This window comes from Nomascus leucogenys, chromosome 6 (genome assembly GCF_006542625.1).
Source record: "Nomascus leucogenys isolate Asia chromosome 6, Asia_NLE_v1, whole genome shotgun sequence".
Classification (NCBI taxonomy): Eukaryota; Metazoa; Chordata; class Mammalia; order Primates; family Hylobatidae; genus Nomascus; species Nomascus leucogenys.
In genome coordinates, this window is record NC_044386.1 from 82248512 (window position 1) to 82272370 (window position 23859).

Sequence of the window (23859 nt, forward strand, 5' to 3'; positions counted from 1 at the left end):
CCTCACTTTCTCCCCAGCTCTGAAATGTTTTTCACTGTCTCTACCTAGGCTGAAGCTGATGTAGCTTCTCTGAACAGACGCATCCAGCTGGTTGAGGAAGAGTTGGATCGTGCCCAGGAGCGTCTGGCAACAGCTTTGCAAAAGCTGGAGGAAGCTGAGAAGGCAGCAGATGAGAGTGAGAGGTGAGAATGCCTCATCAGCCATCTTTTGCAGCTGCCTTTCCTGGTGGAATAAACCGGAGGGCTCCTGTGATGTTTGAGGTTTAAGAATTTTTTAGTCCCCTGGTGGTGGGATCATTTCCTCTATTGATCCCAGGTATAACACGGTTGGTTTTGTTCATTTAGCATTAGTGAAACACCTACTATGTCCAAAGCACTGTCCTAAGCCCTAAGGTTACAAAGAAGAAGATCTTGTTCCTGCCCTCACAGAACTCACCATCTAATGAGGGAGACAGATATGTAAAGGAGAAATGTCAGGGATACAAGTTGGCCCTTTCACTCCTACTGACCACAGAGCAATTGTGCATTTTTTAAAGTATAACTTTATTTTATAATATACCAAGGAGGCTTAGGCCTAAATAAAGGAACTATGGACTATCAGTTGTCAAATAGCTTAACAAATAGGTGGAAGAAAAAACACAAAGCAGAAATATACTCTGCAAAAGTAAAATATTTTGGACTTGGTCTTTTTTTTTTTTTTTTTTTTTTTTTTGAGACAGAGTCTGGCTCTGTCCCCCAGGCTGAAGTGCAGTGGCACGATCTTGGCTCACTGCAAGCTCCGCCTCCTGGGTTCACGCCATTCTCCTGCCTCAGCCTCCTGAGTAGCTGGGACTACAGGCGCCAACCACCACGCGCTGCTAATTTTCTTGTATTTTTAGTAGAGACAGGGTTTGACTATGTTGGCCAGGATGGTCTCCAACTCCTGACCTCGTGATCCGCCCACCTCGGCCTCCCAAAGTGCTAGGATTACAGGCTTGAGCCACCGCGCCTGGCCTGGACTTGGTCTTAATAATACGCACAAGACACATGCACACAAATAGTCAGATGCTCATGTGTTCTGAGCCCACCTCCGCTGTAATCTGGCTCTAGCTGAATTACTACTCTTAAGATTCAGCTTTGTGGTAGTAAAGGAAAGCATGGTTCGTGTAGACCAGCACAGCCTTGTGTGGTCTAGAAGGCATTTTCCCTTATGCTCAACTGTTGGAAGTAAGGATTTGCCATATTGCATAGAAGTACTTCAAGAGAGACTCCATGAGGTGAGAGAGCATTCTGCCACTTGAGGGATGGCATAGCATGAAGGGGCTCAGAGCACTGAATGTGTATCTGTCTGTGCTGTGACCTGGGCAAGTGAATGCAGTCAGTCATCTTGTCCATTTCTCACTCTTTGAAGTGACCCTGCCAGCAGGTACCGAGTATAAAGAGTGATTTCAGATTTTAGGATTAAAGAAGATTTTCAGCTAAACTTTTTAGGCCATTATTCACCACTGCTTAGTGTTTCTTCACTAACCAAGCATTTTGGACTTCTCTAAGATGACTAATCATCTCTTACATTGTACACATAAGAGCAGTTTTGTGGCTGACTTCTTTCTGAAATATACTTGTTAGTGTACCTTAAAGGCAGTCTGGTAGTGTTAGACTTCAGAGTAAAGGGGACTTGGGAATCATTTAGCCCCTTAGTTTTATAAATGAGAAAACTAGGGCTCAGAGGCTGATGTGACTTGCACCAAGGCTCACAGTGTATTTGTGGCTAAACCAAGACTCCGACCCAGATCTCCTCAACTGTATTCCAATGCTTCATCAAAAGATAGTGGGCTAGACGTGGTGGCTCACACTTGCCATCCCAGTACTTGAGGCCGAGGTGGGCAGATCACTTGAGGCCAGGGGTTTGAGACCAGCCTGGCTAACATGGCATAACCCCTAAATCTACTAAAAAATACAAAACTTAGCCAGGCATGGTGGTGCACACCTGTAATCCAAGCTACTCGGGAGGCTGAGGCAAAAGAATCGCTTGAACCCAGGAGGTGGAGGTTGCAGCGAGCCAAGATCACGCCACTGCACTCCAACCTGGGTGACAGAGCGAGACTCTGTCTCAAAAAATAAAAATAAAAAAATAGTGGTTCACTTATACTGCATACTTAAATTTTGATAAATGAATTCCATTTTACATGACTTGTTATTCCATATATCTGTAAAATATCATAGGTCAGTTAGTATTTTTCTGAAACATTACACCATGCTATAGGACCCTAATATACACCATGCCATGGGACCCTAATACACTCAGTGTAGAGGACAGTGTCAGACCTGTCTCCCAGCATTGCTGTCATGAAAGGGTTCCATTACAGGTAAAACTTAATTTGAAGCATTCAGTTGAACCATAGGAAATTGCCATTATTACTGGTCTGAAATGGTCAAATACCAGCATTTTTTGTGGGCTTAATAGTTTATTAAATCTAATATTAAGTCTAATATTTTTGCTTATGGGTGGCAGGGTAAGAAGATTCTTTGTAGAAAGAGGTATATAAAGATAAGTTTGATTTTGTTCTAGCTTTGGTTCATGTGCAAGCTGAGGCTTCCCACAGGAAAGGCAAGAAATCTCATTATCTTTTTAATAGTAAATCATATTGGCTTTTCCAGTTTCATATCGCCAAGATTCAGACAGGTTCCTGACATGGTACCTTTCATCATTAATGTTAGATGCCTGATAGTTTCATCAGTACTCAAAGTGAGAGAGTTCATTCACAGTGAACAGAGAGAAATGTGTCTCTTTTTTCCACCTTTAGCTCTGGAAATTGTTGTTTCCTGGTTTGGAAAATAAAAGTAGCTCTGTGCTCTATTTTGGTCTACCACTTACACTAAGCCTCACAGGCCACAGAAGTGCAGTGTGCATTTGGGAAGATCAGCTCTAAATCTTGGGTTTTCCTGCTTGTCTTTCTTTTCAGAGGCATGAAAGTCATTGAGAGTCGAGCCCAAAAAGATGAAGAAAAAATGGAAATTCAGGAGATCCAACTGAAAGAGGCCAAGCACATTGCTGAAGATGCCGACCGCAAATATGAAGAGGTCAGATCCTGGGGCCCAAAGCCTTGTGGACTCCCAGCAGTGGCCTTCAGGAGGCCAGGGAGCAATGCACAGTCTTGATTCCTGAGTGAGGCCATCTGCTTTGTTAGCAGAAATGGGTGGTTTTGAGAAGCAGAGTTCCTTTGTGTCCAGAAAACGGTTCTAATTTTAATCCTGCCAGGGGATCCCAGGCTTTATCAGGAAGCCGATCAGTAGCATTGGGAAGAAGGACCAAAACTCCTCTCCCCCAACCACAAAGACCCAGACAAAAGATCTTTGGCCAGAAGGGAGAGTTGGGCCCTGTGTCTTGTGAAAAGAGGCTCTCATGCTGTCATGGTGCAAGTCATTTCTTCCCAGAGTCACCTGGCACATCCAGATTGGGCAGCTTGGAGACCACAGACAGTTTCTCAGTGGATTCATGGAGGCCTCTCTCCTCAAGGGTGGTAGAAAACTATTATCAACGCAGGTTTTCAGCAGAATTTGCCCCTGGTCGTGTCCCCATGAAAACAGCCTCCTGCGATAAGAGGCAACATGATTATTAAGGTTTCTGTTTTTTCCTTATTGGATCACATCGTGGCTATCCTGAAACAGCATTGCACCTCCTTTTTATTATCATTATTACCTTCAGATTACACTATGCTCACAAGTTTTGATCTGCTTCAGAGGCTCCCTTCCTCTCTCTCATTCTTCCACTAAATAAAAATTTGATTTTTTCAATTATCTCACCAACTTCTTTCACGTTAGTGTCTCTTGTATTCTTCCTCTGCAGTAAGGAGGTAGATGCACAGATCAGCCATCAAATTGATGGAGTTCTTAGGTTTATTTTGTTTTCCTGGCAGCCCCCACCTTTTCAGTATATGTCTCATCCTACTGCTGTTTTTGAGATTGTGAATTTGTATTTTCTTCCTCCTTCCACATTTTGGTCTGGCTGCCGGTTCACCTAGGTCAGACTTCCAATTGAGACTGCCCAATCACAGCTAACTATTCTGAGTCAAAGCAGAAGCCTCTGATCTCCTCTCTGCTGGCACTCCTAATAGAGAGTTGCTTCTCTCTGGTCTACCAGAAAGAGGATCATATTGTTTGTAGACAAAACCCTTAGCGCCTGATGGGATCTGATCTCTACCCCCATGCCCTCCCGTTACACAAAGCTTGCAAGACCCATGGTGTGTGTGTTGTGTTTTCCTGCTGCAGGTGGCCCGTAAGCTGGTCATCATTGAGAGCGACCTGGAACGTGCAGAGGAGCGAGCTGAGCTCTCAGAAGGGTAAGCGGGCCCGGCGCCAGGAGGCCACGAATGGGGTGCTGCAGAGCAGTGACTAAACAGCATGACCTTCTGGCAGCTGCACATTACCTGTTTCAGCTCCGGGCTCCTTTTGTGCTCATTTGATGTGAATGAGCCACGAGTATGGAACATGGAGGACTCGTGTGGGGTGTCTATGTATGAATGCGTGTATCACTGCATGCCTTACCTGCACACTGATTTTGTGAATGGCCTTGTGCATTTCCTGTGTCCACTAACAGCCAAGTCCGACAGCTGGAAGAACAATTAAGAATAATGGATCAGACCTTGAAAGCATTAATGGCTGCAGAGGATAAGGTACTGATGGCTCATGTGTGGTTTTTAGGTTTAACTGCAACCCAGACGTCTTTCAGCTTCCAATGCCTACTGGTTCGTTTGGTATAACGACTGCACCTTCACTTCACCCTCTGCTATTTATATCTTGCTTTAAGTGCTTTCCCTTGGTCCTTTATGCTCCTTTGTTTTCCCTTCATAAATGCTCTTTGGGCAGCCAAAAAAGGAGCCAAATTATCGCACTTCTAAGTTGTTGGATTTTGTCACCCTGCCTTCTGCTGTTGCGAGGTTGGGGGGCAGTGTTCCTGGCAAAACTAAACATTTTAATACCTGATGATTTGGCTACTTTAAGGCAGCCCTTTGTCTCTAGGACTCAGTTTTCATTTTTTCCCATCCCTCTCCTTTTTCTCTCCTCCTTCCTTTGGCTTGTCTCCCACCCTTTCTGCCTCTGATCGAAAACATTAGCAAATGTGCCGAGCTTGAAGAAGAATTGAAAACTGTGACGAACAACTTGAAGTCACTGGAGGCTCAGGCTGAGAAGGTAGGCCAGGAGCATGGTGTGGGGGAAAGGCATCTTTTAAGAGCTGCTCAAAAGAGGCCCTGCCAGTGAAAGCAACACTTACAGTAGACATTTTAGTAAATGGCAATATTGTGAGGTGATTTTTGGAGAGTTACTAGATAACAAATTCTTTTTTTAACTAGAGAATTTATTTTATGTTAGAGACATAAGTCATCAATTTAATTTAAACCAAGTGCCAAGTGGATAAGTTATCTTGTTGTTATCCCATGTAAAACAATAGGCAAGAAAGCAGAGAATGTATTGCAGTGTGCCATTTGATATCAGAGGTTCCATTACCTCCTAAGAGATCCTTAACATCTGTTGGCTGGGCTGGCGAGTTCTTTGCATGAGAAGCCATGAGTAGATTGAGCTGCACCCTGACATCTGGAATGCTCTTTCTAATTACAGTACTCGCAGAAGGAAGACAAATATGAGGAAGAGATCAAGGTCCTTTCCGACAAGCTGAAGGAGGTAATATGAGAGTTGTGGATGAAGCCAACTGGATTTTAAATGAGTTTGTTTTTATGGAACCGGTCAGGGCCTTTTCATTTTAAAGTTCCAGTGATCCAAGTCAGGAATATTCAAAGGTCGCCTTGGAGTTTATGTACTGTGCTAGCTGCCATTTCTCACAGAGGTGACTGAAACAAGTAGTTGCAGATCCATTTTATAGGTGATGTGCTTCATTTTCATCCTCTAGCTTTCCCTGTGTTTGTAGCTACGGGAAACATAAAACTTCCCAACTTTAACTCAAATAAATCATTACAGGCTGAGACTCGGGCTGAGTTTGCGGAGAGGTCAGTAACTAAATTGGAGAAAAGCATTGATGACTTAGAAGGTAAGATCTTAAGTAGTGTTTTTAGTTTAATCCTTATGGTTGAATACTGATCTGGCAAAACAATTTTCCAATTCAAGGGCATCCATGTTGATACGCTCCTTTGCACTTGCACATTCTTCCTGCCTGTCCTCTGGGGTTTTCCTCTGTGGCTCTTGAACTCATGAACCTAAGTCTTCTGCTCAGGAGGTGACTAGTTAGCCACCAGCCATAGTGGCAAATGCCATCCAGCTTGACTTCATGCTCATTAGAAGTGTGGCAGGTTTATTTTTCACTGTGAGTGAGGTGCTTATAGGTGAGAATGACTCTAGTATATTTTATATCTTTAGTGTTACTTCCTAATTAAATTGGGAATGATGTGGTGATTGTGGTCTTGTTTTTAGAAGAACCCATTTACTTCCAAGTATGAATTCAAAGTAAGGATTTAGGGGTTTTTTTAAGTCATATATTATCTTATCAAAATACTTTATATGCTGAAGGAGGAGGGAAAAATTATACTTAAGCATTTCTCCCCTAAGGCACTTAGGTTTTATTTTAGTAATAACCACTCTTATCTCACGGATATCCTAAATGTTGAGCTTTGAAGCATGTGAAGGATTAGCTGTGAACAAGAAAGAAAAAAGACAAATATCTACATCACAGAAGGGATTAGAGAAGGAACTAGTGTTTGGTGCAGATAATAACCAAAATAGTGGAGAAGAGAGAATGACAAATGGTTGCAAAATGATCTGCCAGAGTGCAGCAAAGTATGAAACCTGCAGCATTACAAAAACTAAATTGCAGACTTGCCATATAAAGTGTGGCGCCCATTGCTTTTCAAGCCTCCTGGACCAGTAATAGGCAGCTTGAGTGGGAAGACCACAGGAGTAGCTTAAATGGCACTAAGAAATCGCTATCCCAGTGGTCTAGTGTAGTCAGGAAGTCAGTGGTTTGAAGGTGGAGCCAGATAAGGACTACAGGCTGTAGTCACAAATTGTTCTTCCAAAACACTGCCCTTAGATTTTTTTTTCCCATTGTTTATAGCTGCAGATGGCTGACTACTCCAGTGTAATTAAAATATAGCTCTGCAAAGAAAGATGTTCCATTAGCCCCTGCCTCCCCCCACCAGGAGACAGCCTTCTGTGGTTTCGTTTAGGATTTAACATGGTTTACTGATATACCTACCATATTTGTTATGATTTTCATATTGAGTCTTTCTCATTTTATTTTCTAATGGGTTTTGTTCTCTTTGTTTTTGTTTCAATTTATTTAAAACAAAACGCACGCCTCCTGCATTGGCCACCTGCTGCGGCACCAACCCCTTCATGCATTGCCCTTTTCTTGCTGCTGTGCTGGGATGGTGCACGCACCACCCTCACTCACCCTCCATTTCTTGATCACTCTCCATGTTCTTGCACCTCTGCCTTCCACTTCCTGCTCATAGACGAGCTGTACGCTCAGAAACTGAAGTACAAAGCCATCAGCGAGGAGCTGGACCACGCTCTCAACGATATGACTTCCATGTAAACGTTCATCCACTCTGCCTGCTTACACCCTGCCCTCATGCTAATGTAATAAACTCACCACCATGCCTTCCTTGCTCGCTGATCTCCATCTTTGCACTCTTGTGTTCACCCTTTTTGTCATAACCTAGAATAATTGTTTTTTCACTTTCTACTAATATAAAGGCCAATTAGATTAAGTCTGTCTATACAAACCATTTTCTTTTCAGAATCCTTTTATTTTGTAGATGCTGAACTAGAGCAGTGAACTAGAATGAGTGACCTTGAGCACTGTCCTTTTGGGAAATTAAGTTAAACTCAAGTAAAACTGGAAGGCCATGCCATGTGTTGTATAGGAGCTTCTCAAAAAATACCAAAATTTGTTTCCTGAAATTCAACTAAGTACAACATAATCATTTTCATTAAATATAAATTGAAGGAACCCTTAAAGTATCAGGTTATTGAGAATCTGAGGACAAGGAAATTGGCATGATCCAGTACAGCCTGAACAGTGGTACTATAAAAGATCATCTCTTTTATTTTTAAGAATTCTAGAGTAGGCTGGGCACAGTGGCTCATGCCTGTAATCCCAGCACTTTGGGAGGCCGAGGCAGGCGGATCACAAGGTCAGGAGATTGAGATCATCCTGGCTAACACAGTGAAACCCTGTCTCTACTAAAAATACAAAAAAAATTAGCCGGGCGTGGTGGCGGATGCCTGTAGTCCCAGCTACTCAGGAGGCTGAGGCAGGAGAATGGCATGAACCCGGGAGGTGGAGCTTGCAGTGAGCCGAGATCGCGCCATTGCACTCCAGCCTGGGCAACAGGGCGAGACTCCGTCTCAAAAAAAAAAAAAGAATTCTAGAGTAAAAAGAACCCTCTGCTGAGTAACCAAGCCTTTAATTTTCTGTTTTTATGAAAGGAATTAAAATACCCACGATAAATATTTACCACAACCTATGTCAAAGAAATGGGAAATTAAACACAGATTGTACAATGTGAGCTTGGGAGTTAATGGCCCCAGATTTTACTGTTAGGCAGTAAGAGTTGGAATAAGTAGTCTTGTTATCATGAGAAGAACCTTGAACAGATACAACTAATTTACATATTACTAACCAAACTTAAACTTTTTCTACTACTTTAAATTCTAACCTAGAATGTTTCAGAGTTCTTCATTCTAATATCACCCTGAATTCCATTGAAGCTGGAAATGTCATTTTCCAAGCCCACCTGTCATTCATTTACCCATGCAGAAAAAATGGTAACTTGAAGAGAGTGGCATGTGCCTGCCGCCTTAGAGGTTATAGAATCCCCACACTCAACAGAAAAGCCCCTAGAGACATGACTGTTGCCATGGAAACCAGAGAAAATCTGTCTTCTCATCCCTCATTTGTAAATGAGGGGGTGGAGCAGATCATCTGTCTCTAAGGTCTTTTTCAGTGCTAAAATGTGGTGATTCTTTGGGAAAAACTTTTTGCATCAAGTATGATTAAATATTCTGAAAGATGAGTGTAGCTTAAAATTTGTTTTTAAATTCTGTTCGTGGGTCATCTTAAAATGGACCCTTGCTGAAAGGCGGCCTGTAATGGCCTCAGGTGGGAAGACGGACGTCCTTCCAAGGGTGTAGCTGGCAGTGGGTTTTGCATGACTGCTTCTTGTCTGTGTTTCAAGTGCTCTCATCTATTGGTTTGGTTTCCTTTCTTTTTTTTTTTCTCTCATGTGCCACTTTTTTTTTCCTCCCACCTTTTTATCTTCACACAGATAAGTTTCTTTGCTTCACTTCTCCCAAGACTCCCTCGTCAAGGTGGATGTCCCACCTCTCTGAGCTCTGCATTTGTCTGTTCTCCAGCTGACCCTGGTTCTCTCTCTTAGCATCCTGCCTTAGAGCCAGGCACACACTGTGCTTTCTATTGTACAGAAGCTCTTCGTTTCAGTGTCAAATAAACACTGTGTAAGCTATTTCTGTTTACTATTCTTTTTACTTCTTATTTATTGACATTTTAGTTTCAACATTGAATAAAACTACAAAGCTGCTTCACACGTATGAGGGTTAGTGTTTGGCTGCTGCTTTCTTTTTCTTTTTAAATTCTGAACGCTATACAGAATTATATCAGGAGTTTCTAAAGCAGTAGTTCCTTGTTGAACTTCAAAAAAATACCCAGGCCTGCATCCCTCTCGGAGTTCTGATTTTCAAAGGTTGGAATGAGGTCTGGACATCTGGAGGGGTTTTGGGGGAATTGTGATGGCTCTGCTTTGCAGTCTGGGTCACACAGGGGACATTGCTTGTTGAGAGTTGAAAGGTCTCACTTAATCAGTGTCCTCCTTTGCTGGAGGTTTAGCTCAGGATGTAGTGACCCCTCTGTGTTGATTATTTCGGTGGCCTTACTTGGGAGGACCTGGCTAACAATGAAAGGCTCATGATGAATGGTTCTGTAGCTGTCCCATATTACTAGGAAGTTATACATTGAGAAGGGTGAAAAAGGACTTGGATTCAAACAATGTAAGTTTTGGTTATTGTCGATCATCCTTTTATAGCACAAAGAAAAGTTCAAGCTTTTTTGAAGTATATTTATGACTCAGCCACCTTTATTTTGATCACGAAAATGACATCTTAGGTTTTCTAAATATGATTACTCTGTTTAGTCATGATTTGTTTTGTGCTTTTTAGCACATACTCTATGGGAGGGATTGTACGTAATCTTTGTGTTCAATGGCTGTGTTTTCATTTGTGGACATTTTTAAAATATAGCAGTGAAAGTTTCTTTTTTTTCCCCCAAAAAGATAGTTGATGGAAATTGTTCAGAAGACAATTGGGCTTCTGTTTTATTTCACAAACAGCAATTAAGTGATTTTTAAAAAAAATACATTGCAAAAATTAGAACTTTAACTAATATGGACTTTAGTGTCATAATTCCCAACATTTCTCCTTCCTCAACAATCTAGCTATATATTTCTCCTGTTTTTTTTTTTTTTTTAACATGGATGATCTGCATGTTTTGTATATAGTTTTTTTAGCCCAAGAGGGCTGATATACTACCATGCTCAAATAAATTTGGACAAACTCAGAAGATAGTGTCATTCTCACTCTACAGAGACTTCAAAGCATAGAGGAAATACTTTTTTTAAAGAAAGCTGTGAATTAAAGTATTTTAGTCATAGTATGGTGGACTTTTAGAATCTGGACAATCTCTCTCCCTTGAGTGTATAAAGACTTCCATGATTTCATGTTTTTCTTTTCTTAAGGCTCCTTGGGCCTGCTTCTGACTATGATTCCCTCCTTGTTCTTTTTTAAATTCAGAATAAGAGAAGTGTACCCTTCTCTGAGTAAATCCTGCTTCCTGATGTAGACAAAATGCCAAGTCTGAAAGTTCTGCTGAGCAGATGTTCATGTAATTCTGGAGGCACATCTGTTTTTTGGAAATCCTTCCAGAGACTTTCGTACTTTCTATAAGTACACTGTACAAGGGGAAGTTGGACACTAATGGACTGGGAGGGCAGGTCAGGAGTAACCCAAGGTGTGCATGTGCAAGAGGAAAACTTGATAAAGTCAAGTTTATCAAGAAATTGTTGATTTCTTGTTCAACTGTTGATTTGAACCAGGCTTCTGGTTCAAAGGGCCAGGCCATAGCTACAGCTGCTCTGGTGGGCCAAACCGAAAGCATCACTGAGTTTGGGCACTTGAAGTTTCAGACAGCTGGGAGTCTCCATAGAACAGGAAGGGAAAACACTTCTAAGGATATGAGCATGTCTTGTCCCTGCCTTTGGGCCACCCATGCACACCAGCTCCACAGCAGCTGAAGCAGAGCAGATCCAGAGGAGGCTGTCGGAGGGACCGCTGTCCTTCCTGCTGAATTCATACTGACTCTCTGGATTCTCCAGATTTTCTCCAAAGTTCTTCCATTCTAGCCTGGCCAAACATTTGGGCTCAGCAAACTGAGACATGCTCCCTACCCATGGCGACAGTTCCCTATGTCCATAGTGTGAATGTAGTAATGGGATTTATGTCTTGCAACCCCCAAGCATATGTCACGTGCAAAACACCATGAGAAGCAGTGGGGGTGTGGTAAAGAGATGGGCTGGAAAGGCTCTTTGTCCTCGATGAGCTGGCCATCTGGTGGGGAGATAGAGGAGTGAAGCGAGTCCGAACTAATAGGCATGTGCATTTGGAGCCAACAAAGAAGAGAACCATTCTGACTGGGAGCTCCCTGGAGGAGGTAGCTGACATTTGACTGGGGTTTGGCAGATTCAGAAAATGTGGATGAGCAAAGAGGACAGAGCAGCAGATATTCCAAGCGAGAAAACATAACGAGCATAGCATCCTCCCATGTCCTACCATTTATGAGAGAATGTTAATGTGAGAACTGCTCAGTCTCCCGACAGACCTGGGGGCTGCAGGCACATTTTCCCTAGGGGTAGGACTGTTAGCTTTTCAAGATCATGAAGTATTTTTAGGTCCAACTTGTCACCAGCATTCAAAGCCACCATGCATCCTCCGGCTATTCCCAGTGCATACCGGGCTCTTGCTTGTCATAGCTTGGGTGTCCCCTGGATCGTCAGATACAGACCGACTCCTGCACTTGTTTTCCCCCGTGAGCAGATCACGTGTCAGTGTGTAAAATGTATATCACGCTGGTCTTCATGTAGGTGTTGCAAGTTTTGTTCATTTTATACACATCCATTAGCACCACACATGAATGCCATCCTCTTCAAGAAGTAAGCAGATAGGGCTGGGCGTGGTGGCTCACGCCTGTAATCCCAGCACTGTGGGAGGCCGAGGCGGGTGGATCACGAGGTCAGGAGATCGAGACCATCCTGGCTAACACAGTGAAACCCCATCTCTACTAAAAAAATACAAAAAAATTAGCCTGGCGTGGTGGCGGGCGCTTGTAGTCTTAGCTACTAGGGAGGCTGAGGCAGGAGAATGGCATGAACCCGGGAGGCGGAGCTTGCAGTGAGCCGAGATCGCGCCACTGCACTCTAGCCTGGGTGACAGAGTGAGACTCGGTCTCAAAAAAAAAAAAAGCAAGCAGATAAATTCTAAATCAGTGTTGAGTGGTGACAAGTGCTTGTTCTTTTGCTGTTTGAATGGATAACACTATCAAAGCTAGACGAGAGTCAGAATGTGTACCCTGTATTGTGGTGACTGGGGGAAGGACAGGGACTTAATTCCAAATTTCAAAAAATTTCAGTGCAGCAAAAGCAGTAAGCCCCAGTTGGTCCTACCTGAGGGGAAAGCCTGCCCTGTGAATGGAGAGGAAAGGGGTTCTGGAAGAGGTGGGCAGCACTGGGCAGGTCGAGGTTTCACCTAAGTTCAACATTGAGCCCTAGCAAGGGGTGGATGTCACGCTGGGCTTGCCTCCAGCCAGGCCTCCATTCCCAAATCTATTGCCAGAAACCATGTATGGCTCAGCTCACAAAGTGGTTTAGTGAGGTATAAGAGGAACATTCACTCTTCTACCTCCTCTTATCCCGTTGCTCCTCCTCCCCTCTTTTCCTCACCAAGAGAAAAATTCTGACACTTCCTAAGTCTACCAAGCTTTTTAGGGTCTACCCTTCATGGATACAGGACAGGTGACTATTGGGTAAGAGTAAACTGCTCAGCAAGTGACCAGTTGCTGTCCTGCTTGAGGTCTCTTTGTGTTCTCTATTAACTGCCTCTCACCGAGTCTGCTAACCTCTCTTCCTTCTGCCTCTTTTCTGCTAACCTGCTTGCTGACCTGTACAGATCAACTCTACCAGCAACTTGAGCAAAATCGCCGCCTCACTAATGAACTAAAGCTGGCCCTGAATGAGGATTAAACTTAAGAGTGAAAAAACTTGGGCTGAATTCTAGGCGTGGAGCCCATATGCAGAAAATCTAAGACTGTCCTACCTTCAACTAATAGAGTTGAAAACAGTTGCTTTCTGCAGAAATGCAAATGCAAGGAATTGGCTGAAAGGCTGGCCTTGCCTGCTTTTTTCTCTATATGGCTGGAATAATTACATTCTCTTTAATCACAAAACAGCTTTTATGGTAGAATACTTATATCAATTCAGCACTGCTCTTTGAAATAGCAGATCCTCTTGTTTGAACTGATAATGAGAAGCCCCCCAAAAAAGTTTTCTATTTCCTGACAGCCATGAGTCCTACTTTTAAGTGTGTATATATATATATATATATATATATATATATATATGTGTGTGTGTGTGTGTGTGTGTATATGTATTCCTATTAGATACTCATATTCCTAACTTCTAAATATCTGGTATTAGTGTTTGAAATATGATTAAATGTACCTATGCTTGGGCAAAATAGCTTTTGAAAACAGGAACTCATGCCAGAAGCCCCTGGTTGTCTGAAAGTTATGCTTTACTCAGTCTAATGGTGCTGTTGGAGTCTGGGGAGAATGTCATGCTAATAAATAGAACACTATAAAAATATTAAGAGAATGTCCTAATGAAGTGTGCATGAAACATGTTGATAATTTTTTATGAGCAACAGAAATAAATCATTTTAAAAGTTCTCAGAAAACCTATTTATGTCATCTTTGCTTTTGTGAGTTTGTGTTACCGCACAACTCCCAGACTTTTAACTGCCTGTACCTTGGAAATGTCTGCTGTTCGTAACTTCTCCAGTTTGTATAACAGTGCTGCAGCTGTATTTGGTTTTTACCTCTCCCTGTTCCCACGGCACACAGTCAGTGAACCTTCACCAAACCCCACGTGCATTTTATCCTCAGTGAATTGTTGGTGGAGGTGCACCTGACTGCTCTGTGAGACTCGGTGCCATGGCTCCTTTGGGTCAAAGACGCCCTCCCCGCCGTCTTAGGTTCTTGTCTAGAAATGAGTAATGTCTTACAAGCATGCCTAGTTCTAATCATCTCATCCTGTGTTTGTGATTGATGTTTGCCTGCCTAAATGTACAAACCACCATTGTGTCCAAAGCACAGCTATTCATGACTTAATTTTCTAATCTCACCACAGAGAAAGTGGCTCATGCCAAAGAAGAAAACCTTAGTATGCATCAGATGCTGGATCAGACTTTACTGGAGTTAAACAACATGTGAAAACCTCCTTAGCTGCGACCACATTCTTTAATTTTGTTTTGTTTTGTTTTTAAACACCTGCTTTCCCCTTAAATGCATTTTTATTTACTTTTACCACTGTCACAGAAACATCCACAAAATACCAGCTAGGTCAGGGGTTGGGGAAAACACATACAAAAAGGCAAGCCCATGTCAGGGCGATCATGGTTTAAATGTGCCATTTCCCGGGTTGATGTTGCCACACTTTGTAGAGAGTTTAGCAACACAGTATGCTTAGTCAGTGTAGGAATCCTCACTAAAGCAGAAGAAGTTCCTTTCAAAGTGCCAATGATAGAGTCAACAGGAAGGTGAATGTTGGAAACACAATCAGGTGTGGATTGGTGCTACTTTAAACAAAAAGTCCCCCTGTGGTCTTTTGTTCAACATTGTACAATGTAGAACTCTGTCCAACACTAATTTATTTTGTCTTGAGTTTTACTACGAGACTATGGATCCCGCATTCCTGAATTCACTAAAGGCAAGGGTCTGTAAGCCACGCTGCTCTTCCGAGACTTCCATTCCTTTCTGATTGGCACACGTGCAGCTCATGACAATCTGTAAGATAACAATCAATGTGGATTTCCACTCTTTTCAGTTCTTCATGTTAAAGTGAAAGATTTAGACACTACATACAATTGGTGAAGGACGTTTTCTTGAGAGTTTTAACTATATGTAAACGTTGTATAATGATATGGAATAAAATGCACATTGTAGGACATTTTCTAAATTTGGTGGTCCTGTCATTTGTATGTTCTTAATTTGTGAACTTTGATCATGCGACTGACCTGCCTTCCCCCACAAATAGGTTCTCAAAACGATATCCCAGAGTCCAGGGGAAACTGGGTTTCATGTCTTACCTTCTCAGAAACACTAAAGGCAGCACTGTTTTGGTCTGTTAAAGTTATAACCAAGCAGGAGAGACCCTTTCCAAATGTCATTTTCAATGTTATTGGTGTATGCCTGCACATACATGTAGGACTTTGGCAGTGGCTTTACTGGTTTGGGGATTTTTCTTCCTGACTTATTAGCTAAGCCTTTAGCAGTGGCATAGCCACACAAGAACAAGTGATGGATTAATGTGCCAAATCTGCTCTTGTCCCCCAGCAATATGATTTGACTCAAACTACTGCTTTAGCGAGTCTTTCTGACTTTCTGCTTCCCAACTCTCATGTGAGTTGTCAATTCCAATACGTCTCATTTTCTCAGACCTGGAAACTAAAAATATCATCAGTCATTTCCCTAGCTCTTGAAGACTCTAAGCAAACAAAAATTGGCTTCAGCTGTGCTGCAGGGAGAAACAAGGAAAGCAAACAGAATGGAAATAAATGAAAACTCATTTGGATGCAGATATATTTTCATTGAGAAGTATTAAATATCTCTGTAACTGTACTTCCATGTCTCTTAATCAGGAATCTCTTCTCCACAGAAAGACAAAGGCTGTAAGGCAAAGAATCCAACCAGGGTCCTGGAGCCTGGTTTTAGGTCTCCTTCCAAAAAGCTGTCCCCTTGCTCACGGCAAATAAATGCACTAGTCTCAACCTTCCTACAGTTTCAGCAGCCCTAGCCTCACCTCTGCCAATCCTCAGCTAGGAAAAAACCCTCTCTTCATCACTCTAGTCATGGAAGCCTTTCCTAAACCTGGTCCTCTTTCACTTGGGGAGCCAGATCTGGCTTCAAATCCGGACTCCACCTTTATTAGGCTGCCTAACCTGTCAAGTCCCTAAATCCAAGCTCCTCCATCTTTAAAATGGAGGTGAGATTAGCACCTAGCTCATAGTTTATAATTGTGGGAGTCTAATCTATAACCACTTCAAGTACACAGCACAGTACCAGGTGCCTAGGGCTTGTTCCATAAGTTAACTGCTCGGCCAGGCATGGCGGCTCATGCCTGTAATCCCAGCACTTTGGGAGGCTAAGGCAGGTGGATCAGTTGAGGTCAGGAGTTCGAATGAGACCAGCATGGCCAACACGGCAAAACCCCATCTCTACTAAAGTTACAAAAATCAGCCAGGCATGGTGGTGTGCACTTAAAATCCCAGCTACTCAGGAGGCTGAGGCAGGAGAATCGCTTGAACCCTGGAGGCGGAGGTTGTGGTGAGCCAAGATCACACAACTGCACTCCAGCCTGTATGACAGAGTGAGGCTCCATCTCAAAAAAAAAGAAAGTTAACTGCTGTGGTCCTCAACTTGCCATTTGTGCTCCAAAGACCACCACAGAAGATAGTACCCATCCTTGTGATGCTAAGGGGGGACTAACCTTACCCCAAATTATGATGATGGTTTTTAATACTTTCACATCCCATTTATGTGTGCTAAAGAACTTGTACTCACAAGGGTTATTTCACTTAAGCCTCACGTCACTGAGGCTCAGAGACTCAGTTCAGTAGCTCCCAAGTAGTGGGGGTGGGCTTCAAACTCTGGCCCTGTGTGACTCCTGAGCCCTGCCTGGAATCTCCTTCCCCTTGTTTCAGACGTTTTACAGCAGAAGAAAAACAGTTTCTAGATAACAGATGAAAACAGATGAAGCCACAGGTATAATTAGGAGAAGAGGAGGCTGGGAAGATGGAGGTAGAGTCAACCGTTTAGCAGCTGACATGACCATGTGGGAGTGGTTTAACATCTGACTTCCCCTCTGGGTTCCAGGGATCAGACAAGATCAGTTAATTATGAAGCATCATGCCAATTCGAAGAATGATTACCTAATCTTTCAGATTAATATAAAAAAGGAGAACAGCTCTGTCTCTACATGGTACATGCCTGGGGTATGACTGGGTGTGATAACCTCTGAACATGCCACTCTGTGAGGTCAAGGTACAGAGATTAGGACTCTTCAATATGGAAAGGCCAAGGCTGGAAGCTGAGATGGTCACCATTTAGAGAACCATGAAGTGTAGAGAGAGAATTCAAGATTCATATTCTAAATTCCATTGCTGAAACTTAGCAGGCCCAGATTTCAGAATGAACAGCTGGAACAGTTGCCCTGTTCAGAGTAAAACATTGTGGAACTCCACAGAGAAAGGACACAGGTAAAAACATAAGCATCTTCAAAAAATAATGAGAGTTATACAGTTTGTTTTGTTGTTGTTGTTGTTGTTTTTGCTTTTTTGGGTTTTTTGAGACAGAGTCTCACTGTTGCCCAGGCTGGAGTGCAGTGGCATGATCTCAGCTCACTGAAACCTCCGCTTCTGGGTTCAGGCAATTCTCATGCCTCAGCCTCCCGAGTAGCTGGGCTTACAGGTGCATGCCACCACGCCTGGCTAATTTTTGTATAAAAATAAAGAGTAAGAAAGTACTCTAAAAAGTAGAGACGAGGTTTCACCATGTTGCCCAGGCTGATCTCGAACTCCTGACCTCAAGTGATCTGCCCACCTTGGCCTCCCAAAGTGCTGGGATTACAGGCATGAGCCACTGTGCCGGCCTACAATCAGTTCGTAAGAGAAAAAAGAAAAGCGCTTTGTGGATACATTCTGAACTTTTTGAGACACACTGAAGAGAACAATTCCCCTCCTTATTGTTCCTAGAGATGTCGTTAACAGAAGCAAAATCCAATTTTTGCATATGCTGGTTTGTATCCTCCAGAGTTCAATACTTTGGGCCTGATTTCTTTTTTCTCCAGGAAAAAAAAATTATATATATATATATATATATAATCTGTTTTACTCAAGTATTTGAATGTGTGTTAACCATTTTTTCAACTTGTCAACACTATTTGTAGCTGGTTTTTTTTTAATCTACAGTCAGATGTATATACAGGGGAAAAAAGAATCCGAATTCTCCAATCAAAACAAAAAGCACTAGGGCGTTCAGGGAGCCATCACTTCCAGAATTGGAGACAAAGGTTTGGAAAGAAAGTAGAAATGTCGGGCAGTACAAGAAGTGTTCCTTCCATTATATATACTTTTTGACATTGAGGGTTTTCAGAGCTACATTCCTCCAACAGATGTCATAAATTTTGTGTGTCAAACAATGAATGAAGCTATGTTGAGAGTTCACTAATATGAATGTAACTTTTGCCAAATTTTTGACAAATGGGCATCAACCCAGAGGGAAAGGCTGGTTTCTGCTGCCTGTGAGAGTTTTCTTTCCATTCGTTACCAAAGCCATGGAGAACCAAGGGTCGAGTCAAGGCCATATCAGGGCCTGCCAAGGCTGATGCCCTAAACTTAAACGCTGATTCAGAACTGGAAGGAGCCTTAAGATCATCGAGGACAGAGAAAAACGAGACCTAGAAAGATTTAGTGGCTTGCTCAGAGTCATTCAGCTCCCGTCAAGGCGGGCAGTGCAGCGTGGGGCCTGGAAACCAGAGGCGCTGGTTTTGCATCCGCTCCCTGCTCACAGACCGGCCCAGGTTAATGTTGCCATCTGGGTGTTGATTTCTCCATCCCTGAAGGAGGTGGTTTCACTGCCCCTCTCCACGTGCCCACTCACTTCCTCAGGGCCGAGAACTGAACGGGCAATGTGTGTAGAGTCCCTCTTCTGTTCCTTAGCCCCAATCCTTTTTTTTTCACCTGCATTAGGTCCTTAGGGAAACTGAAAGTAACTTTTTCCTTTTGAAATGAAAATCCCCAGTATCACTGCCCGGGAGGATATTCACTGCAAGGCCATGGTACCCCACAAGTGGCCCAGAAACAAACCTCAAGTCACAGTTTCGAAGTTTGTTTTTGAGTTGTTAATCACCTGCGCACAGGAGGCAAAAGAATGTTTCAAAGTAGTAGATTCAAATCTCACATGGAAGCTAAAGGCTGGCTCTTTTGTAAGTTTCTGTTACTCCATTCTCAAACTGCATTTGGATTTGTTGCTTCATGGAAGTGAACAGAACACTGCTGTTAGGCCTGGCATCGGACGTAAATGAAGGCAGTTCAGCCCTTACTTATTCCAGAGGAGCCACGAGGCAGATCCTGTGCAGCCGTGGAATCCACTGTCTCCAGAGGGAAGCTAATGACCGGGAAGGTGAAAAACGCTTTGTCTGTGGCAGGGAAGCAGTTGTTGTGTCTCCCGAGGGGCCGGCTGGGCACAGGGGTTGGGGGGCAGAGGAGCAGAAGAGTTGGCTCCTCTTGGCGGGTGCTGCATAGGGATGGGGTCAGAGGGGCCAGCACACATCATGATGGTAAGTCCTGGTCTGTTTTCAACTCCAAAGACACTCAGAAAGGATTTGGAATGCTGCCTTTCCAGTGGAACTCTTGGTTAGACTCATGAATCCAGTGTTAAACTCCCAGAAGCCCTTTGGCCTTCTGGTGAGCTGGGATTCGATGGGCTGCCCACATCCTGCACCTCCACTTCCCCACCTCACCCCAAAGTCCACTTCCTCTATGAAAACCATACTTCACAATGAAACACTTGCCAAGGAACTGCTTGAATCATGCTGTGGTCAAGGACGCCTTTATCTGAAGTGAGCCCCATCACTATTCCCAAAAGGATTAAGTATAGTTGCCCAAAGCCCAGTGATGTAAATATTAGAAATGGGAACCCACATCCAGGCAGTAGGGGCTTTTGTTTTTGAAGGGGATACTGGCTTCCTAGGGATGGCCAAAGCATACCTGCATCTCAGAAGCCTGAGCCAGTGGGAAGTTTACTTCGAGCTGGTTTACTCAGCTCGAAGCCTGTCATTCCCATGATTTGTTTTCCTGCTATCTTCACACAAAGCACTCCTTTCCAGAACACTCCAGGACTGTCTGCCTAGCACCTTCCTGAGAAATTAAAAAGAGCAAAGGCAGGATAATTTGCCTAAGAATAGGAATGTCAAGAAAATGTGCCCCAACAAAGCGTTGCTAGGCTCAAATCCTGGCCAAAGTGCTCACCTCTCTTCAATTGTTAACCCTCTACTTGAAAACTTCCTATCTGCCACGCCTCCTTTTTCTGGCTTTCGTTCTTCCCTTCTGGCTACAATTTTTTGTTACTCTAATCTCTTGTTCTGCTTTCTCTCAGACACAGAAAGAGCTTCCATATTGTCTTCTAGTCACTAGAATTATGAAAGTTAAGATTCATAATTTTGCCTAAAAGACAAATTGTATTTCCATTTAAGAATGGTTTACAGTATTTTGAGGACTGTATTTTGGGCTCGGGTGGGCCGGAGGAGTAGAAGAGTCAGCTCCTCTTGGCGGATGCTCTGTGGGGCTAGGGGCTGAGAAGCCAGCAAGCATCATGATGGCAAATCCTGGTCTGTTTTCAAGGTTGGCGGTTGTAGGACAATACAGAAAAAGTATAACAGACGCCTTGCCCTCAAGGAGTCTATGGAAGCAACTGAATATATGCACAAACGCACTAAAAAATAACAAAACAGGATATGATTACATGGCAGATAGAGAGTAAATGATACAAGACTACATGGAAACCGATGTCATGCCCCCTTCCTGGTAGATTTTTAACCATCTAAAACCAGTAGAAAAGGTTCTCCTGGGCATGCTGTATAATTTTCTCAGGGTACTCCAGCCACAGGCAAATCACCAGTCACCCTGGCCTCTCAAATCTTAGAAACAAGAGCTCTGCTAGTTTAGAAATGCTTTGGTTTTGCTATTTACTGTGGCTACGAAATTTTTTGTTCATTATTGTAGCTTTTTTGTACCAAATTCTCATTTTAAAATCCTCCCCTCTTACCCACCTCTCATTCCTTGCTGTGGGCCATGTAGTTGTATTTTGTTTGTTTGTTTGTTTGTTTGTTGTTTTTAAACTTTTGGTCTTACCATAACTTCGCTTTAATCCTAGAGCATGTCTTAAGCTTTAGAGGAAAGAGTATAAATTAATACACACATACACTCTTACAGCCTATAAAATCAGCTTCCTACTCCACCAGGGAGGCCTGAAGGAGCCTTTGATTTCTGGTAAAGCAAATGGATGAGGATTGCCGCTAACATTCACTTCTCCCATGAGAAGGCTCCCCAGGCTGATTGCTATAGTCGCTAGTGCAGACAGCGACCTGATCTGCTCAGGCTGCCAGACTTCAGAAGCCTCAGCCAAGTTCAGAGCCTCCCTAATGGGCCAGGAGCCCTGGGTGTCTCCAGACAACCCATTTTCCAGCCTTCCAAGAAAGAGGAGTAGTGGGGCAGTGGGCGAGAGAGAATTGGGTTTCAGTGCTGTTTTAATGTGAACTGCTGAGGGCTGGGATCTCCCCTTTTGCTCTCCTCATTTTGGTTCCTACCCAAGAAACATAAAGTATTACTGATAAACATGGATAATTAAATTTGGATAAAAAGTACTTGAACCTGAAGAATTCATTCCAATTTGTATAACAGCAATTGATGTGGGTTGTGTATTTAAAGGAATATTTAAATTTCATGCAGGAATTTGCAAGTTCAAATGAAAAGCTATTTGGCCCATTTGGATACAGGGTTGCAAGGGAAATAAGCAAAATGTACACATAAGGTAAATGCCATCATATAATTGTGTACATTTTTTATTTGTCACAAAGCATTATAAGAACAATAGAGAAAAACTATGAAGGAAAAAAGGTCACCATTGGAAAAAAAAAACTTATTTTCCATATGTTTTGCCTGTGTGTTTATGGAAGGCTTTTTATTCAAAATTTTGGTTTTTATTCAAAAAATTTTGCATAAGCATCTTCCTGTGTTGCTTCACCTAGTCTTCTGGTTAATGTGCCATAATTTGTTCTCCTATTTTTGATCATTGGGTTTTTCTAATTTTTTGTTCTCACAACTAGGACTGATGGGAGTTTTTTTGTAATAAGGATATTTTCTGACATGTAAATAAGGAAAACATACACTTAAAAAAATTATTTCATTTAAGCACAGACATACCCTAAATATAGTGTTAAGTTGTTTTTTAACTATGTAGTGATTCCTGCTCTGGCCTAGACTCCAGCCTGGATAGCCCTTTTTTGATTTCCAGGCCTCAGGTTCTTAAAAGAGAAACAAAACAACTTTTCCCAAACTGGTGTGGTAAAGCCTTTAAGAAGTCTAGTTCCGGCCGGGGGCAGTGGCTCACGCCTATAATCCCAGCACTTTGGAAGGCCAAGGCAGGCGGATCACCTGAGGTTAGCCTGTCAGCTTGACCAACATGGAAAAACCCCTTCTCCACTAAACATACAAAATTAGCCAGGCGTGGTGGCGCATGCCTGTAATCCCAGCTAATCAGGAGGCTGAGGCAGGAGAATCGCTTGAACCCGGGAGGCGGAGGTTGCGGTGAGCCGAGATCGAGACACTGCTCTCCAGCCTGGGCAACAAGAGCGAAACTCCACCTCAAAAAACAAAAAGAAAGGAAATCTAGTTCCACACGTTATCCCTTTCTCCCTCCCTCATCTGTCCTGCTCCCCCAACAAAAAACACACAAACTTGAGCTTTAAGACATGCCTTCACTGCAGCCACCCGGCTCTTTCTTGTACCCCTTGTCTAGACCTAGAGTTGATAAAAGTGAATGATGGGTGTGTGGGCTTAGAGGCACTGCCTCGGGCCTCAGTTCTGGGAAGACCCTTAATTACTGGATGATGAACAGTGACAGAAGGAAGCAGCCATATAGAAAACTTAACTGCCCTGCTAAAGAGGCAGCCTAGATAATATGTACAATCCCAGCCTTCGAAATTAGACCAGAATTTAACAGCCACCTCTGCCACGTACTGGTTGTGTGACTTAAAGTAAGCTGCTCAACTTCTCTGCGATTATTTCCCCATCTGCAAAACGGGGATAATAATAATAGTACCCCGCATCATAACGTTCAGGGCACGAATAACTAAGATACTGCATGAAAAGTTTTAGTTTGGTGCCTGGCATAGCAAACTCTCAGTGATAGACAACTTCTATTGCCCTGTTCTTTAAATAGTCTTAGATCCCGGCAATCAGCCCTGAGAAGACACGCTCCCCAGGATTCAAAGACAAGGTCGCCCCTCACCTCTTCCCTACTCACCTATCAGGCTGCCCTAGTGTGCTGTCATTTTCTCCTTCAAGGCTGCCTCTGATGTTCATTTCACCAGGATGATTCATCAGGATGGGTCAGGGCCAGTGGCGAGTTAGCCTGATAGCCCAGCTGGATCTTCCCCTGAAATCTGACGGAAGCACACTTCACCGCCTGTCAGGACTAAAGTCCGGCATTGGTGAGCAGTAACAGCCCCTCTCCAGCGTGGGAGGAGGGGCCTCGAGTAGACCCCAATGACCAACCCTCACCAGTTCTCCAGGAAGTGCCTGCCCAGTGGCATCCAGAAGAGGTGCCCAGGTCCTGTGTCTCCCCAGGGCACACTGGGGTTTGCCACTGGGGTTAGGTTTCCTGGGGACTTCTCAATGACACTACGAAAACCTAGCTCACCTCCTTGTTGATCGTACTCTCAGACACTAGAAGGTTTCCTAGGGCACT

At 43.2% G+C, this 23859-nt stretch overlaps 1 protein-coding gene across 19 annotated transcripts in view; it reads left to right on the forward strand.

Moving 5' to 3' along the window:
* The window catches only part of TPM1 (tropomyosin 1), a 29586-nt gene extending 14297 nt beyond the window's left edge, over nucleotides 1-15289 (forward strand). For 4 of the 19 annotated variants that reach the window (XM_012507293.2, XM_012507304.2, XM_012507299.2 and 1 more), the window contains 7 exons: nucleotides 49-182; nucleotides 2942-3059; nucleotides 4248-4318; nucleotides 5093-5168; nucleotides 5595-5657; nucleotides 5952-6021; nucleotides 14462-15289. In XM_012507293.2, coding sequence (XP_012362747.1) covers nucleotides 49-182; nucleotides 2942-3059; nucleotides 4248-4318; nucleotides 5093-5168; nucleotides 5595-5657; nucleotides 5952-6021; nucleotides 14462-14544 — 615 coding nt within the window. In that variant the 3' untranslated portion in view covers nucleotides 14545-15289. Of the gene's footprint in view, nucleotides 1-48; nucleotides 183-2941; nucleotides 3060-4247; nucleotides 4319-4575; nucleotides 4652-5092; nucleotides 5169-5594; nucleotides 5658-5951; nucleotides 6022-7441 lie in introns of all 19 variants that reach the window. The other 15 variants (XM_030814516.1, XM_030814515.1, XM_030814517.1 and 12 more) reach the window with 8 other exon arrangements.
* The last annotated feature ends 8570 nt before the right edge of the window (nucleotides 15290-23859 follow it).